The sequence below is a fragment of the Magnolia sinica genome, chromosome 17 (assembly GCF_029962835.1).
Source record: "Magnolia sinica isolate HGM2019 chromosome 17, MsV1, whole genome shotgun sequence".
NCBI classification, from domain to species: domain Eukaryota; kingdom Viridiplantae; phylum Streptophyta; class Magnoliopsida; order Magnoliales; family Magnoliaceae; genus Magnolia; species Magnolia sinica.
In genome coordinates, this window is record NC_080589.1 from 72,739,461 (window position 1) to 72,756,882 (window position 17,422).

Consider the following 17,422-nt stretch of genomic DNA (forward strand, 5'->3'; position numbering starts at 1 on the left):
AATAAAATACCTATAAAACCATTGTTGATGTCTCACATACAGTGAGATTTTGAAAGTGCGTTCAAGGCGTGTGTGAAAATGCTGCAATGGCGAACTTGGCTTGAGTTGGCCCGAGCTGCTAACTGAACCAAGTCGAGCTAGCTAGTCAGGCTCGAGGACCGAGCCGAGCCGAATTTGAGCTGAGGTCAACTAGTGGCCGATCCGAGTTGAGTTGAGGCCAGCTAGACTTGGTTCGACTCGCTGTACACCCCTATCTACCACAAAGTAGGTGGGAAATGGTGTGTCTAACCAGTTTGGGTGTGGGTACCAATTTCCTTAATTTGGAGCCTCAATCATACATGTGACCCACCACATGGCAGCAGTTGGAACCACCGTTAGCGAATGGGCCCCACCACAAAAAAAAAAAAAAAAAAAAAACCCCAAAATTGAGCAATCGACCCCACATTGCCCGCAAATGAATTGCTAGCTGTGAGCCAGGCTAACCCGACCCCTAAGCCCTGAACCTAATCAGCTTGCCCTGGTCCTTGAGCTACAAGGTCAGCTGGCCCAGAGCCAGCCCTGTAAGAAAATATTTAAATAGAGCTGTCCACAGACCAGGTCAAGGTCTATCTAAGCAGGTGCCCAATGTAAACCAGACACTCGAGCCCAATCTGGGCCCACAACAGGCCCAACAAACACAACCGAGCCTGGCCCGTGATGATTATACAGGGCATGAGCACGAGATCAAGCCCGAGCTCAAGCCCCCAGCCATCCACTTTTGCATTACATCTGAGCCGTTCATTAAGTGTGCCTCATCATGCATGTTCCATTAAAAAAAAATGTTCTCAAAATCCTGAGGAGCTCTTGATTAAGCCCAAGCCTGGCCTAGTTACTTAACGGGCTTAATATTTTGGGCCAGGCTCCACACAAGCAGCCCAACCCCAGCCCGGCCCAATGATAGCCCGAGATTTAAGCGATCAAAGGTTTGAAATAGCCCTAGAATATTTGTTTAAGCATGAAATTCGGCACCAAACACATATTTAATAAAATGCACACATTTGAATTTGTAATCATTACAATTTTATTTTTCCATATGTTGCAATGGAAATCTTCTATCCCAACACTCGAATCAGTGTATTTTTCTTATCGATTTGATATTTTAGTAATATGTCATTTAGATGCATGTAAAATCCTTAATTATAAAAAGATTGCAGATAATCAGATTGCAAAGCTATTTGGATACTTGCATTTGCCTATAAAGCCTTTACAGGCTGTGAACACATTATAGCTTTTAGCTGTAATATGAAACTTGGCAAAAAACCATGTTTCGGATTACATGTAAAGTCTTTATAACTAAATAGACATTATACGTAAACACAATAGTTAATATACACTAATGATGTGTGGGGCCACCCATAATTTGTAATCATTGCATTTTTACAACACAATACCTGATGTAATTCACAATTGCCCTAAACCATCCATTCATCATTGGCCCAAGCATAGCTCAGCACGGACACTAGGCCTAGATTTCTCAACTGGGCCAGCCCTCAAGCCATGTTAGGGACCCTAGCCATGTAACTAGAGGGTCAGGCCCCAAATGGGCCACCTGTCGCTAACCCTATCTAACAACCCGCATTTCACATTCAGCTACCCAAAAAAAAAAACCCAATAAGCAGGCGGTCATGATCGTCAGACTCGGACGACTTTTGCACAAAAGGGAATCCGACAGTGGGCCCAACTGCATGAACTCTCCTCATCTTGGGAATGGACCCCCATGCAGTCTCAATGATGCCTCCAACCTCTCTTAAGCTAAAATCATGGACAGCAGTATCACTGCATTATACAGTGAATGGATGGTGAAAGACGATGCTAAATTACCTGTCCAGCAGTAAGTGCATCCGAGGACACACCCGATGATGAAGAGCTGTGGTGCATTCTCCCAAGATAGGTGTGCCGCACTGAAGACGCAAGCGCTTATGATGACGGCCCGCCACCATTCCATCGTGGAAGTGAGCGATGTTAGTAGAAATCCTCTGTAGACAATCTCTTCCAGTAGAGGAGTGATGAAGCAATAGACAGTGAAACATGCCACTTTGGCAGCATTACTGCTTGAAAGGATCTCTGTCAGCATTGGGTTATTGACATCCTGCAAATGGCATGGCAGATCATATACATTTTCAGTACAGAATTGTATAATATATAAACAATATTCGCCACCCAATCCATGGGTCACCTCATGGGTGGGCCACACATTAAAACTTGCAGCGATTCTAAACGTCCTATGTCCAGAATGAGAAAAACTCAAATGCTAAGACTGGCTCGATTGACGAGATTCTTCGAGCATGGACCATCCAATATGGGAACATAATTTAAAAACTCAACTCAACTCGCCTGAGTCAAGTAGACCAGATTTCATCAAGACTAGCGAAAAACTAGATCTTTTCATGACTCTGTCAAAACTCTAAAAAATCCCCACTCAACTCTTAAAAAAAAAACCTAAAAAATCAACAAAACTCGACTTGGCACAACTTGACACTATTTAGATACTATTTATACTTTTAAATATTCAATCATACTGAAAAAACTTGGAAGAACTCATATCAGTTTTGGAGAAACTTGACCGAGTCGACTCGACTCAACTAGGTTAGGAGTCATTGATGTTTTTAAACTATGGTGGGATTCATGAGCTCAATGGTGGGCCCCACATAAAAATTCCTCGTGCAATAGGGAAGTTTCCAATTAATCACTAAATATAATGAGAGATGCACTAGTGTGCCCAAAACACTAGCTCCTAGCTGCATTGGGATGTTTAGACAATCCAATACATTGATCTAGACAGTTCATTAGGTCCAACACACATTTCATGGGCTAGCATGCAAATATCATTCCGATCCAACAAGTTTAACTCTAGGTAAAGGGACCTAAATGCCTATCCTTGAGAGATCTGGTCCCTTTTTCAAGTTAAACTCTAGGTAAAAGGCACCCAAATACCCATCTTTAAGTCATTTGGCCAACTGTCCAAATTAAAACTATCAAAGGCACCTAAATGCCTATAATGCCTATCCTACAGGCATTTAGCTCAATTTTCAAGCAGAAATTCTTGTTAAACGGGCACCGAAATGCCTATCCTTACTCCTTAGGCATCTGGCCCACTTTTCAAGTTCAATCTCTAAGAAAATATAAAGGCACCTATATGCCTATCCCTTAGGGCAATTATGCCATTTTCATTTGAAATCTCTAAGCAAAAACACATATGTGGCAATCCTTATGGAACTTGGTCCATTTTTCAATTTCAAGCGTTGAGTAAAAGACTTCTCAAGGAATTTAGCCGCTTTTCATGTAACAATTGTAGGTAAAGCCTCGTAAATGCTCATCAATAAGGCATTTAGCTGCTTTTCAAGTTACAATATAACTAGAGGCACCTAAATATCTATCCTTAAGGCATTTAGCCCACTTTTGGAGTTAAAGTCGTAGGAAAAGGTACCTAAATGCCTATCCTTGAGGCATTTAGCCTACTTTTTTGAGTTAAAATTTTATGTAAAGGCACCTACATGCTTAGCCTAGTGTCATTTAGCCCACGTTTCAAGTTGAAACTCTAGGCAAATGCACCTAAATGCCTATGTATAAGGTACTTTAGCCACTATTCAAGTTAACGCACTAGCTAAAGGCACCTAATTGCCTATCCTCAGGCCATTTAGTGCACTTTTAATGTTAAAAATTTAGTTAAAGGCTCTTGTATGAATATCCTTAACGGATTTAGCATGTTTTTCAAGCAAAAACTATTGGTGGAGGCATTGTAGTGTGAGCGGGTGATCCAGGGTTCAATCCCCGGTAGTATCACCTTTTGGAAAGAAAAAAAACCTATTGGTAGAGGCACCTAGATGCCTATCCTTGAAATGTTTAGCCCAGTTTTGAAGTTAAAACCGAAGGTGAATGCACCTAAATGCCTATCCTTAGGGCATTCAACCTGGTTTTAATGTTAAAGGCACCTAAATGCCTATCCTTAGGGCATTCAACCTAGTTTTAATGTCAAAGGCACCTAAATGCCTATCATTATGGCATTTTGGCCCTTTTTCAAGTTATAACTCTAGGTAATAACACATAAATGCCTATCCTTGAGGCATTAGTGTACCTGCCTATCATATAGGCATTTAGCATTTAAAGTTAAAACTCTAGGTAAAGGCACCTAGATGCCTATCATCATCAACAACCTCATCCACCAACATGAATTTTGTTCGACCATTCCACTGTATCAAGGGCCATACTTGCATGCCTATCAAGGCATTTAACCCGCTATTCAAGTTAAAAACTTGTACGTAAAGTAACTTAAATACCTATCCTTATGGCATTTAGCCTACTTCTAAAATTCAAACTATGTACGGGCACCTAAATACCTATCTTTAAGCCATTCAACCCACTTTTCATTGTTAGATTGTATATGCATTTGCGCTTGGGCTTATATTGTATGGTTGTGGCCTGGCTGACTATGGCTCTTTTGTGCTCCTACATGATGCCATAGTGTAACTGTATTAAGGTTAATAAAATTGGGTGTAGAGAGAAATCATCACTCTAATCACTGTTTTCCCCAAAACAAACACATGTTAAAACTCTATTAAAAGCACCTCGCTCCCAATCCTTTAAGGCATTTATTCTGCTTTTCAAATTAAAACCGTAGGTATAGCCGTATAGAAGCACAAATGCTTATCATTAAGCCGTTCAACCCACTCTTCATGTTAGAACTCCAATATAGGCACCTCACTCCATATCCTTCAACTAGGAGATTCTCTATAAGAAACACGGGGTTCTGCTTCTAGCAGCAACATGCTATTGGGTGGTGATCCCACTTATGGGTCAAATCAATACGTTCTAAGAAGAAATATTTGAATATCAATCTCATCGATCTCATTAGTATCATACCAAATCCCATCAATCAAATCACTTTTTTTAAGAAATATGAGACATCCAAGTCATACAAGTAAAGAGATCTACTCATTGATAAGAAAAAGAAAAGAAAAAAACTTGAACAATAATTAGATTGATGCTAAAATAGAATCTAGGGTCACGAACAATGATTCAATTGATGATGGACAAAGAGAATTTTTGGTTCAATTCTAGGCATTTATTCCACTTTTCAATTTAAAATTGTAGGTATAGGTTAAAATTCTAGCTAAAGGCACCTAATTGTGTATTCATAAGGCATTTAGCCCACTTTTGAAGTTAAAGTAGGTGAAGGTACCTAATTGCCTATCATTAAGGCATTTAGCCAACTTTTCAAATTCAAACTCTATGTAAAGGAACATAAGTCCCTGTACTTAGCGATTCGGTCCACTTTTCATGTTAAAGCTCTAGTAAAGGTACCTTATTGCCTATATAAGTCATTTGGCCCTCATTTCAAGTTTAAACTAGAGATAAAGGCACCCAAAATGCCTATCCTTAAGGCATTTAGCCTAGTTTTCCACTTATAACTGTATGTAAACGACAACCTTACTAGAGAATCAAATGACTCTCCTAAGCAGTTTAAAACATGATTAGAGCATTAAACTAACCTTTGTACCAATTAATCTGTCAGCAAGCAGCGATGTGAGTAGAACCAATGAAATCAGAAAACCAAAACCCAGTGCCGATGCCTGTATCCAATTCCTTTCACCGGAATGCTTCTTACCATGGAAGAAACTGGTTAGCTTATACTGTCGCTTTGTAGTGTACTGTAAGAGTGCTAAAGCCCCCAACAGCTCTGTAGTTTGGATAATAGGCAATGATATAGCCTGTCTCAAATAAGAGAAATAAAAATCATAATGTCAGCATGCAACTATGATACATGACAAAGGCATTAGTATGGTGAATGTGAAGCTAAAATGATGCAAGACAATTAATCACTTGCTTTAAAAGCTCAAACTAATAGAGCACGACGAATCAATACCTTTATCTCATAGCCCAGACCCCATATCCCATGGGTTAGGCCCACCTCACACAGGCGGCCCACCTCGAGTGTGTCCCTGCATCCCATAGGCCACCCCAGTCGAGCCCAGTGTGAAAATGCCGCTACATTAATCACCCCCTATGAGGAGTCTCGAACATGAGACCACCTGCTCTAATACCACTTTGATGCAAAACAATTAACCACTTGCTCTAAAAGCTTGAACTGATAGAGCATGGCGAAACAATCCCTTTATCTCATAGCCTAGACCCCACTTCACATGGTTTCCGCTTCACACGAGCTGCCTACCCCAAGTGTGCCCCTGCATCCCACATGCCACCCCACTCAAGCCCGGTGTGAAAATGCCCCTGCATTATAATGTATGATGATCATGTTGATGCCCATATCACGAAAATCAAGGGGATTTGACAGGCATGTTAAGAATACACAACGATGGATGCATCACATGTGTCAAATGCACCTTATAGTTGCACAAAGCATGAAGTTGTGGTTGATCCTGGTATGGGAGAGGCAAGCATGAGCATGTATACATGCACTCGTGTAATCCACTCATGAATCAATAGAATATATGTGTATATATATGGTACCAGTCCCCTGCAAGCTATGCCGCAGGGAACTTACGTGCGAGCAAAACTGGATGTGCCCCGCCATGATGTGTATGTGACATCCATGTTGACCATCATATTTGTCACCCAATGTTAGGCCTAGAGTCCAAAAAATATGCCCATCCATCATTCAGGCGCACCACATGATTGCAAACAATGTACAGGGGGATACCCACCCTCTAAACTGTTTCCCCTGGCGTGGCCGACCTGAATCATGGACCAACCTGATCTTTTGGCCCAGGGCCTATCATTCAACGATGCATTTGATGGTCTATTTGTGTGTGTTGATGACAAACAGTTGCTGTGGGCCCCACCTTGGCATGTTGATGACATCCACTCTGACTATCTTGCATATCATCCCTTGTTTGCCTATCTGTGTCTGCAGGCCCACCATGATGTGTTGATGACATCCATTCTGACCATCTTCTGCATGCGTGCATGTAGGTGTAGGCACACACAGTGAGTGTGTGTGGAAATTCACAAGCAGATTGAAAGTCATCATGTTTGTAGTATCCATCTTACTCTACAACTGTTGAGGTTAAAATGGGGAAACCACCATCATCATAGCCTTGTCACGCCTTTACAAATCCTATTTCACCAGCCATTCCTTTGGCAACTCATGTGAAGGCAGATTCAAGAGGAGTTCATGGCATACATTCCAAGGTGGTCTAGCTAATTATCGGGCCATTCATCAAGTGTGTCCCACTGAAACATGCATCAGACAAATAACCCGGTCGGCCAACATATCAGGGGGGTCGCATGTGCATTGAAGACAGACCCCGGAGCATATTTTCTTCCGTTTCCAACCATACATTCATCTCACATGCATGCAGCCTATGATGAATGATCCAGCCTGATTCTCGAGTAGAGGAAACATTCGCAGTGGTACCCACCAGATGAATCATCCACATCCATCACATGTTTGCGGCAGATCCTCTTGGATCCGCCTTCATGCGAATTGCCTTGGCACTTGGTCTGTTTGGTTTTCAAATTTCCTATGAAATGCAAAGTAAATGAGTCGTCATTATCATTTCCAGTTGTTTGTTTAAACATGAATTATGGCTCGATAAATCGGAGTCAAATACACTCGTAAAGGAAGTGGGTAAAGCAAATTGTAATCATTACATTTTCACATTATAAAACTACCATTTTACAATGATTTCTGGGTGAAACAAACAATTTAGCAAAATCATCATTGCAGACAAATGTAAGTGATGTCCCAGCACATTTACAATAGTAAATAACCATTACCCATTTACAGTCATTTACCATTGTAATTGGAAAACCAAACAAACACTAAATGTATAAACATGTACAAATTTTCCTCTATGACAGAATAACAGTTACTAACCCAAACTTTTGAAAACAAGATGGAAAAAAAGAAGAAGAAGCGAAGTATGAAATAGTCCTTCAAGAGAAGGACGGAACCATGCAAGATGTTCCTAATTGCAATTGTAGAAACTTAAAACTTTCAGCCAGATTCGTTTCTTATCCTTGTTAGAAGGCTAATAGATGTTTTCTTTCTTCAATTTCAGAAACATTCACCAAAAGGCCAATTGTTTCATTCACCTTCATTTGGGGGTCAAGAATAGGTTGATGTAGTAGTTGGGTGACAAGCGAAAGCCCACCGAAACTCAGAGGAATGTGTAAACTGAAGAAATACAAGGCCATTGTGCTCCATGAACTCCCACCATCCCATGGAATGTCCGATGAGAGTACCGAGAATTCCTATCGATGAGAATGGAAGACGACATTCACACATTCCACACATAAGGTGTAAAAATCCACCACATTCGCACGTATGAAAAACATGCATACATCCATACATTAAGAAGTAAAAAAGAAAAAAGGAAAAAGGAAAAAATCAGTTTTCAGCTATGCTGCATGGATTCTTTTAGACAGCTAAATCGGATGAAAAAGAGATGTCCATCTGGACTTTCAGGCGAGAAGTTGCATGATGACATGATCAAGCTGATCTGCCATCCATTCGGCCCACTTATACCAGGATCTTTTCCTCTTGGGAGAAATATAGGGTCCTAATACATCTGAATGTCAATGGTGTGTTGATGGGTCCGGATGCTATACAAGTGGGCCCCTGGCTAGATGATCAGAACTGTTGAACTGATGGGCCCCTCCATGGATGTGGGCTTCGTACAACATTCCATATTCAAAGATCCTAGTCATTCTTTATTGCACTCTTTTTGGTTAACCATCTATATGCAGGCCAATGATCAAAGGGTGTATCTAGGGTGTTCCACTTGGGAGATTTTTGGTGCATCACACATCCATGGCAGAACCCATCAGATGAGCAGTTTGGATCAGATAACCATTGGTCCCACTTGCATCTGGACACTAAGCACTTTATGATGCATCAAGACCTTATAGTTTCTCTTCCTTCCATCACCAAACAGAGGCTTACCTACAAACACTTGAATAAAGAGTAATACAAGAGATTGTATGTAGCTATCAGACAACAATCAGTTCAGTCATCTATCGAAAAGAAGGCCGTGATTGCATGATCGTAGTTTCATGACACGCTGGATTATCACATATGAGCGCATCGAATTGATTCAAAGCAAATTCATTCATCATTCTCAACGAAATCACAAATCCAGTGTCATTCAATTTGGAAAAGTTCTGCTCTTTCACTATAACTTGCATGATTTGAACTCGAAAGGGATGGGATTAACCAAAAAAATACATGGACTGAATATAAGATTAATATCCAAATCATGTTAATATAAGATTTTAAAATAAAAATCAAATTGAACAAACGGAATCCATAGACGCAAGTGATACTGCGAATTGAAAAAATGACAGTGACCAGAATATGGCGAATTGGATTCACTAGGGTCCATGTGGATTGCAATCTGCAAACCAAAATTGAACTATGCTGGACCGCCAATCTGGAAACTATGGTCGTAATCGAATTGAATGGTCTGGATTAGACACTCGATCTCTTAGACTATGGATGATGATGTTATATCACCAACAGAAAAACATGAATATATATATATATATATATATTACAAAGGATCAAGAAGAAAATACGTTACAAGACTGCCCAGTAATCCAGAATTTGCTGGATAACCTTCGATGCACACCCCCATTCTTTGATATGATATTTCGCGATTTGGAATACATCGGAAATGCTCCTTTGCTGATTCCGAAAGCAACGATGATTCCTTTCTAACCATATAAACTAAATGCCTGCAGAAAAACATGAATATGATGGACCATCCACTCCGGGATTGATCATTTGATTACCAAGTTAGCTCCACTATTTCATTGGTTTAGTTTGAGCTACTGGGAGGGGAGTCCTCTACATCAACTGTTGTTCTGCGCACTATATAAAACGCCCAAGTGTGTGGGGCCCACCATGTTGTATATGTAAAATTCACTCTACCCATCAGATTCCATCCTCGATGTTAGGCCCTGAGGCTTAAAATAGCAAGATCCACAACTCAAATGGACCACACTACATGAAACAATGGAGATGGATTGCCGACCATAGGTTTGTGTGTAGGGCCACCATGGTGTGTATCTTTATTCAAACCCATTAATCGGGTGTAACTCACCAGGATGAAGAAGTAATACAAAAATCAGCCTAATGCAAAATTCAGATGGGCCACACTGTGCGAAATTAGCAATTTTGGGAGAAGTTTTACATTCTTCCCATTGGTGCACGCCTATATGAATTTTTAATCCCGCTTATATTTTGTATGTAAGGTGCATTATGGTTCTCACATGATGGACAAAGTGGATTTTACATATGCAACATGGTTGACCCCACAAGAGCTTGGGTTTTTTTTAATGCATAAAACAAATATTGTGAACAATTCCGGTCTGAGTAAATGCATACCATGTGTACATTTTCTTGAGTGTCTGCATATCAAAAGTCATACTTTGCTAGAGTATCAAGCAATTGCCTTTTAGACATTGATCCAGTCTATATTTCTCATCAAGAAAATCATCATCATCATCATTATCATCATCACCATCACCATCATCTAAGCCGTATCCCAATTAATTGGGGTTGGCTACATGAATCATGTTCCACCATTCTACTCTATCAAGGCCCATACCTTCAATTAGACTATGGCTCATCAAGCCTTTTCTTACTTACTCCACCCATGCCCTTTTAGGCCTTCCCCTTGCCCTTTTAGAGCCTTCAACTTGTAGCAACTTACTCCAAACTGGCGCAGTTCTTGGTCTCGGTTGCACATGACCAAACCACCTAAGTCTACTGTCCCTCATCTTGTTACCTACCAATCCTACTCCTAAGTACATTCATTTCAAACTCTATCTTTCCTCATCTTGCCACTCATTCATCTCAATATCCAGCTCAGCGATACCGATAATGTTGGTAGTATCAGAAATTCCAAGTATTAGCAATGTATCGCTAAGTATCGCCAACGTATCAATATCACTAATGTGATCACCAATATTTTCAACTATGTAAATTCTAGATGTCGCTTATATTGCCAATGCATCAATATCGCCAATGTATCGCCAATATTTTCGACTATATAAATTCTAGGTAATGCTTGTATCATAAGTGTACCGACAATATTTCAATAATATCGCTAATGTATCGATATCATCAAAATTTTGTTTATTAGAAAATTTTTCATTCCATTTTTTATGGGCACATGGTTGTATGTAGTGTTCAATTCTTCATTAATGATCTCTTGATATTATTGGTATCACAACATGCGCAATATTGAGACCACAATCTTTCATTTTCGTTCCAATTGTTAATGATTTCTTGATGAAATATTGTGTTGTTGATATTTTGCAATGCCGATGGATGTTTGGATGGAAGGTTGGATGGTTAAATAGGCTGGATAAGATGGTTGGACTGATTTCTTAGAACAAGACATGCTTTTGTGGCCTCATTAAATGGAAACTTGTTATGTATTCTTACTTACTCCACCCATGCCCTTTTAGGCCTTCCCCTTGCCCTTTTAGAGCCTTCAACTTGTAGCAACTTACTCCAAACTGGCGCAGTTCTTGGTCTCGGTTGCACATGACCAAACCACCTAAGTCTACTGTCCCTCATCTTGTTACCTACCAATCCTACTCCTAAGTACATTCATTTCAAACTCTATCTTTCCTCATCTTGCCACTCATTCATCTCAAGTCAACATCCTCATTTCAGCCACGCTCATCCTATATACATGTTTTTCCTTAACTACATATTTCGTCCCATAAAACATGTCTAGTCTTATAGCTATCCTACAAAATTTCCATTTGAGTGGTACACGATGTCAGATAAAACTACGAAGGGACATTTCCATGTCTTCCACCCAGCTTGAATTCTATGGGCAACATCCTTCTCAACTTCTCCACTCTCATAAATTATTGACCCAAGATGTCAAAAATGGTCATTTTGGAAAACCTCTTGGTCAACAATCTTGATTTGTTCCTCGTTTTTCACTGTTACTAAAATTGAACTTCATATATTTTATTTCAGTCCAACTAATTTGAAATCCTTCGCATTCTAAAGCACCCCTCCATAAATCCAGCTTTGTGTTTACTTCCACCCTCGTCTTGTCAACCAAAACTATGGCATCTGCAACATCATACACCATAGAACTCTTCCTGCAAATGCCTTTAACTCATTCATAACCAATGCGAAAAGGTATAGGCTCAACGCTAACCACTGGTGCGAGCCTATAGCAAGTCTCCTCACTAGTGGTTCTCACATTTGTTATCGCTCCCTCATAAATATCCTTAATCATGTCAATCTATCATCTTGAAACTGCTTTTTTTCCCCAACACTCACCAGATTAACTTTTTAGTGACCCTATCGTTTGCTTTCTCTAAGTCAGTAAAAACCATATTATAGATCCTTCGTGCTTTCTCTAAATTTCTCCATCAATTGTCTAAGTAGGAAAATAGCTTTAATAGTAAGACCCGCCAGGCATGAGACCAAACTGATTTTTTGATACATTCGTCTCATTCCTTAGTCTTTGCTCAATCAGTCATTTCATAGTATGGCTATGTGTGCCTCTTTAATTCTTATAAATAGGTACCACCGTACTTTTCCTCCATTCATCTGGCATATTCGAAATTTTGTAAGACTCTTTTGTTAGCCACAAAACCACCCAAATCATAGCCGCCCGCTCTCGGCAATCAGAATCATCCATACGGCGGACCCCACTGTGGATGGCCCACACTGCAAAACCATACTGATCAAATGGCCCCACCAATCCATTTAATGGATTTCTGCTTGCAGAATGTGAGCTGCAGGACTTACATAATCATAACCGTCCAATTCCAGACAACAGCAAGTCCCACGAAACCATTGAATCGGTAGGATTCCCGAACAACTCATCATCCACAGCGGAGCCCACATGGATGGACGGTTGCGGCTATGGAGGGTGGGCCCCAGGATTTCAGTTTTTTTAAAAACTGACTCGACAGAACTCGACCGAGTCAATCAACTCGACTCGACTCACCTTCCGAGTACGAGTCGAGTTTTCGAGTTTTTCCAAAATGGGGTTTGGACATACAACCCAAACTCCATTTCGGGAATTGAGAAAGTACAGATGGTGAAATCTCGAAAAATAGCGCGATGCGATATCTCGTTACCTCCGAGACGGCGTCGTCTGCAGCTTTCCCTTTGCTGCTGCAAAAGCTCCTGAATGAATATCTCGCAGCGATAAATCGGGATGAGAAATTGGACAGGAGAATTTGAGATGGAAATGGCGGAGGGTGAGAATTGGCGGGAGAAAGGGATAACGGATGCAACTGCACCAGATTCATTCCTATTCTCTTTCTTCCTATTCGTTTTTTTACTTCCTTTATCTTGCTTGCCAGTGGAGTTATTTGATACTCTGGCTGTGTATGACACTTGATACGCATGCGGTTAGAAATGGTGCGTGTGTACCATATTAACTCAGCTTAAACCAACTAAAATTGAAAAGCCCGTCATTAATTTACATTCAAAAAATCAGATTGATTGAACAATGCTATATTGGTGGACAGTTGTTTTTAAAATAACAGCGTTGGATTTATTTATTTTTCATTTAACCGTCCAATAAAAATGTCCATCATCTAATAGTCGTATCACCAATTAATTGTAATTTTAGTTTCATGTTACATCTTGTATTGGACCCATGATCTGAACGGTTTATTTTTAGTTATTGTTGTTGCTGCTTGGTTTTCAGCCGCATGTATGACGGAATTGAATTTGTAACTTACTTCAAACCAAACAATTGAACCCCTGAGTATTTCTCTCCCCACTGTGGTGTGGCTCACTTGAATTCTGAATCTGCTTCCTTTTCGGGCTCATGTCCTAGCATGAGTGGGCAAAACGGATGGACGGGGTGGATTTCTCCTATCTTCCGACTATGTTCAAATTACACGTGGAAATAATTATTGCCATTTCTCATGCGAGCCTATACTCAAATTACAAGTAAAATTATCAGCTATTTGACTAATGTTACGCATTACATTAAAGAATATAATTTACTTAGCAGGGAAAGTAAAATATTATTAAAGATTATAATTGATAATTGAAAGATAATATTTTGGTTTTGATTTAGCTGATATGAAACTCTTCTTCTAATTGAATTCTTTATTATTTATAACTTTAATATTACAATCTAAATGCTTCACTTTCTCACATTTATTATAATTGCTTGACCCACTTCACAATAATCGACCATCTTCACAACCACAGAGTATTACTTGGTGCATTCCAGTTATGCTACGAAGGAATCTTTTTCATATATAGATCTTCAAAAACAACATGCGAGTCTGTATAGATCATTAATAACCTACTATAATTAGTTCTTAGGAGGAATGATGAGCAGGGGATGAGCAATTATATGCCTATGGTATTTATTCTACTCGGCTATTAAATGGATGGTTAAAGGTAATATACTGAGTGGTCCAAATTGGGAGGGAAAATCAGATGGTTAATATTACCATGTCAGTTAAAATTTCCTATAATGCTAAATCCACAGTTGGATTGAGCAATTTGGACGGTCTAGATTAGTTCACCTGATGAACGGTTTGGGGTTAAAGGCCCGTCTTGGGGCCCATTGTATTCTTTGCATTCCATCCAAACCGTTCATCAGGTGATCTCCATCGCCACTGGTCCAGTGCTGTGGCCCCACCTAAATTTTGGATCGTCCTAATTGGGCTCAGTTCTCATATTTCGGGTAGGGGGTTAAACTCAAGACTGGCAACGGACGGGCCTGAGCCCAGCAACATGGCCCAGCCCAACCAATTCAAAAGTCAGGCCCGACTCACTATCATTGTTCAGCACCATTTAAAAAAAAGGGGGGACATGGCATAGTTACAAAGCAATCCAGGCCGTCCAAATTTCTGACCCTGAAATGGATGGAGAAAATCCCAGAAATCACGCTGAAAAAATGATGGTAACCATCTTATTAAACCCTTGGAATTTGGGACCACTCGCTATTTAACTTTTGACCGTCCATTTCACAGCCGTCAATTGGAAGGTGTAATTTTCAACATACGTACCACCAATAATAAATCCGACATTTGGATGGTCAGATAGTCGTATATAGTGCCACGTGTACGTACCATCAATAATAAATCCGACATTTGAATGGTCAGATAGTCGTACATAGTGCCACGTGTAAGAAGGACGATTAACCACGATTTAAAAAATTATAGTGAACTATCACAGTATTTGTCTCTCTCCCTATCTATATTTAATAACAAGATTCTCAGATCAAGTCCAACCTCGGGTCTAGAGCTATATTTAGCCTACGGTCGATCCACAGTGGCCCACTCCAAAGAACTGTCCACATCATCCTGACCTAACTTCTTCTTATGTCCAACGCGGATTGCCCGGAGACCAGGTCATCAGGAACATCCCTGGTGACCCGATTCTGTGGGGCCCACCTTGATGTCTGTGTTTTATCCACTCCGTCCATCCATTTTTTCAATTCATTTTATGGCATGAGCCCAAAATTGAATCGCATCCATAGATCAAGTGGACCTCACCACACGAAAGAGTGGGGATAATGATGCCCAACCTGAAAACTTTCCAGGGCCCACCATGATGTTTGTTTTCCATCCAACCTGTTCATAAGGTCACACAGACCTAGATGAAGGGATAATACAAATGTCAGCTGGATTCAAAAATTCTGTGGCCACCATGAAGTTTTCGACGGTAGTCGTTCAATCCCCTCCGTTGCCTGTGGACTTGAGTCTTCGATCTGACTATTTTTGAGATCATCCCTGAAATGAGATGGAACAACAGATGGGCGGTGTGGATGAAACACATATATCACGGTGGGCCCCACAGAGTCGGTTCACCAGACGTGGTCTTCAGGCAAACCGCGTCCTTCCACAGAAGATCCACTCCCGTATGTACCGGCAGGACATGAGTCGTAGACGGAAACTATATGATCGTCATGGTATGGTGGAAACCACACGGCAAACATTCATGCGTAAATCACGACCGTCCACTCTCTGGTCAGACATTCTCGAGGAGCTGACCAGGGGTTATCTTAGTGGGTGGGTGGACCCAAAAAGTATAATGGTCAGCTTCGACAGTCAAATGGTCAAGATCATCCCATTAGTCTGATGGTCAACAAGGACAGTCAGAACGGTTATTCAATGATTCCTCTCCCTACACGTGCCAAGGCAGCACACTTGTGACTGATCTGGTCCATTCATTAATTTGGCCCCACTTGGTTTGTATGGTGGCATCACCTCAGTAAGCTGCCACATACATACGTTGAATATGGACCACAGGTTGATTCCTTAACCGTCCAATTTCTGTTCATATGTGTGGCCTTCTTGATGAGTTGACTGGCCTGAATTTTGGGCCACAGAAAATGTATGGAGGGACACACTAGATGAACGTCCAGGATCAGACACAAATGGCTTGGCAGCGGTAGAGATGCCAGCACAAGTTACATCCGCCACATCTGGCCCATTTAGTAAGTGTGGTCCACTATAACACTTTACATGCCTCAGCCCATCGGGCCAGCCCCACTGAAAAAGGCCGTAAAAGGAATTTTACAGTAAACTACCTGCTTTATATAGAACTTACATTCCAGTGTGCTTTTGAAAAATGTTTACAATAAGCTACCTTATTAATCTAAGTAATTATCATTAGAAAATCTTCCATTATATTGATTAATAGCCACTCAAGTTGCCAAATGACATAAAGGATTTGGCAGTTCTAGTGGGCCCACCTTGATGTTTAAACAAAATCAACCCCAACTACCAGGTGAATGAATCAACCTATTAGGAGCTAAAAACAAGCCCATCTATAATTCAAGTGCTCAACGTTTAAATTGCTTCTATTGGCGTGGTCCAACTTAGCTATGGACGGAATTAAATTTGGGCATTTGTCTAAATATTTGTCTGGCATGTAATTGAAATTGATTTTAGCTCACCCATATAACGATTCAGCTCTTTTTCTTTTCTTTTTTTCTTCCCTTCTTTAAACCTTTGGTCTATCTTTGAATTATGCATCTATTAATTGAAGTAGACCTTACACACACTCTACGGTGGATCCCGTAAAGACTAAGGGTGGGTGGACCATAAAATCTATTTTTTAATATATCAGGGTAAATATATTTTCATGCTAAGCTCATTGTGATATGTATGTGAAATTCGTTTTAATAATTAAATGTGTAATTTTACATTAGGTTTAGTATCAAAATATCTGGTTGATTTATGATTCAAGTGGGCACACTAAAGAAAGCAATTAGGAAAGACATGTTCACCTTTGACTTTTATAAGGTCCACCACGGTAATTATATGAAATCCACTCCAACAATTAGATGATATACTAAAATTTAATCACGGTACCAAAATATCAAGCCCATCTGTGATTTAGATGGGCCACACCAAGGGAAACAATTTGGTGGGTTACTTTTACCCTATAAACTTTATT

General features: G+C 40.3%; 1 protein-coding gene across 1 annotated transcript; it reads right to left on the reverse strand.

Moving 5' to 3' along the window:
• Positions 1 to 1,288: 1,288 nt before the first annotated feature.
• On the reverse strand, positions 1,289 to 13,323 carry LOC131231251 (uncharacterized). The gene is made up of 4 exons (XM_058227383.1): positions 13,123 to 13,323; positions 8,095 to 8,253; positions 5,529 to 5,747; positions 1,289 to 2,128 (listed from the first exon to the last, which is right to left on the reverse strand). The coding sequence occupies exons 1-4, from the start codon at positions 13,294 to 13,296 to the stop codon at positions 1,787 to 1,789; spliced, it is 894 nt and encodes a 297-aa protein (XP_058083366.1). The 5' UTR covers positions 13,297 to 13,323; the 3' UTR covers positions 1,289 to 1,786.
• Between the last annotated feature and the right edge of the window lie 4,099 nt (positions 13,324 to 17,422).

Coding starts and splice junctions, on each gene's coding strand:
- LOC131231251 (XM_058227383.1), bottom strand. CDS start 13,296: ATGAATCTGGTGCAGTTGCATCCGTTATCCCTTTCTCCCGCCAATTCT. Junction 8,254..13,122: donor CAGACGACGCCGTCTCGGAG/GTAACGAGATAT, acceptor TCTCATCGATAG/GAATTCTCGGTACTCTCATC. Junction 2,129..5,528: donor ACAGATTAATTGGTACAAAG/GTTAGTTTAATG, acceptor TGCCATTTGCAG/GATGTCAATAACCCAATGCT.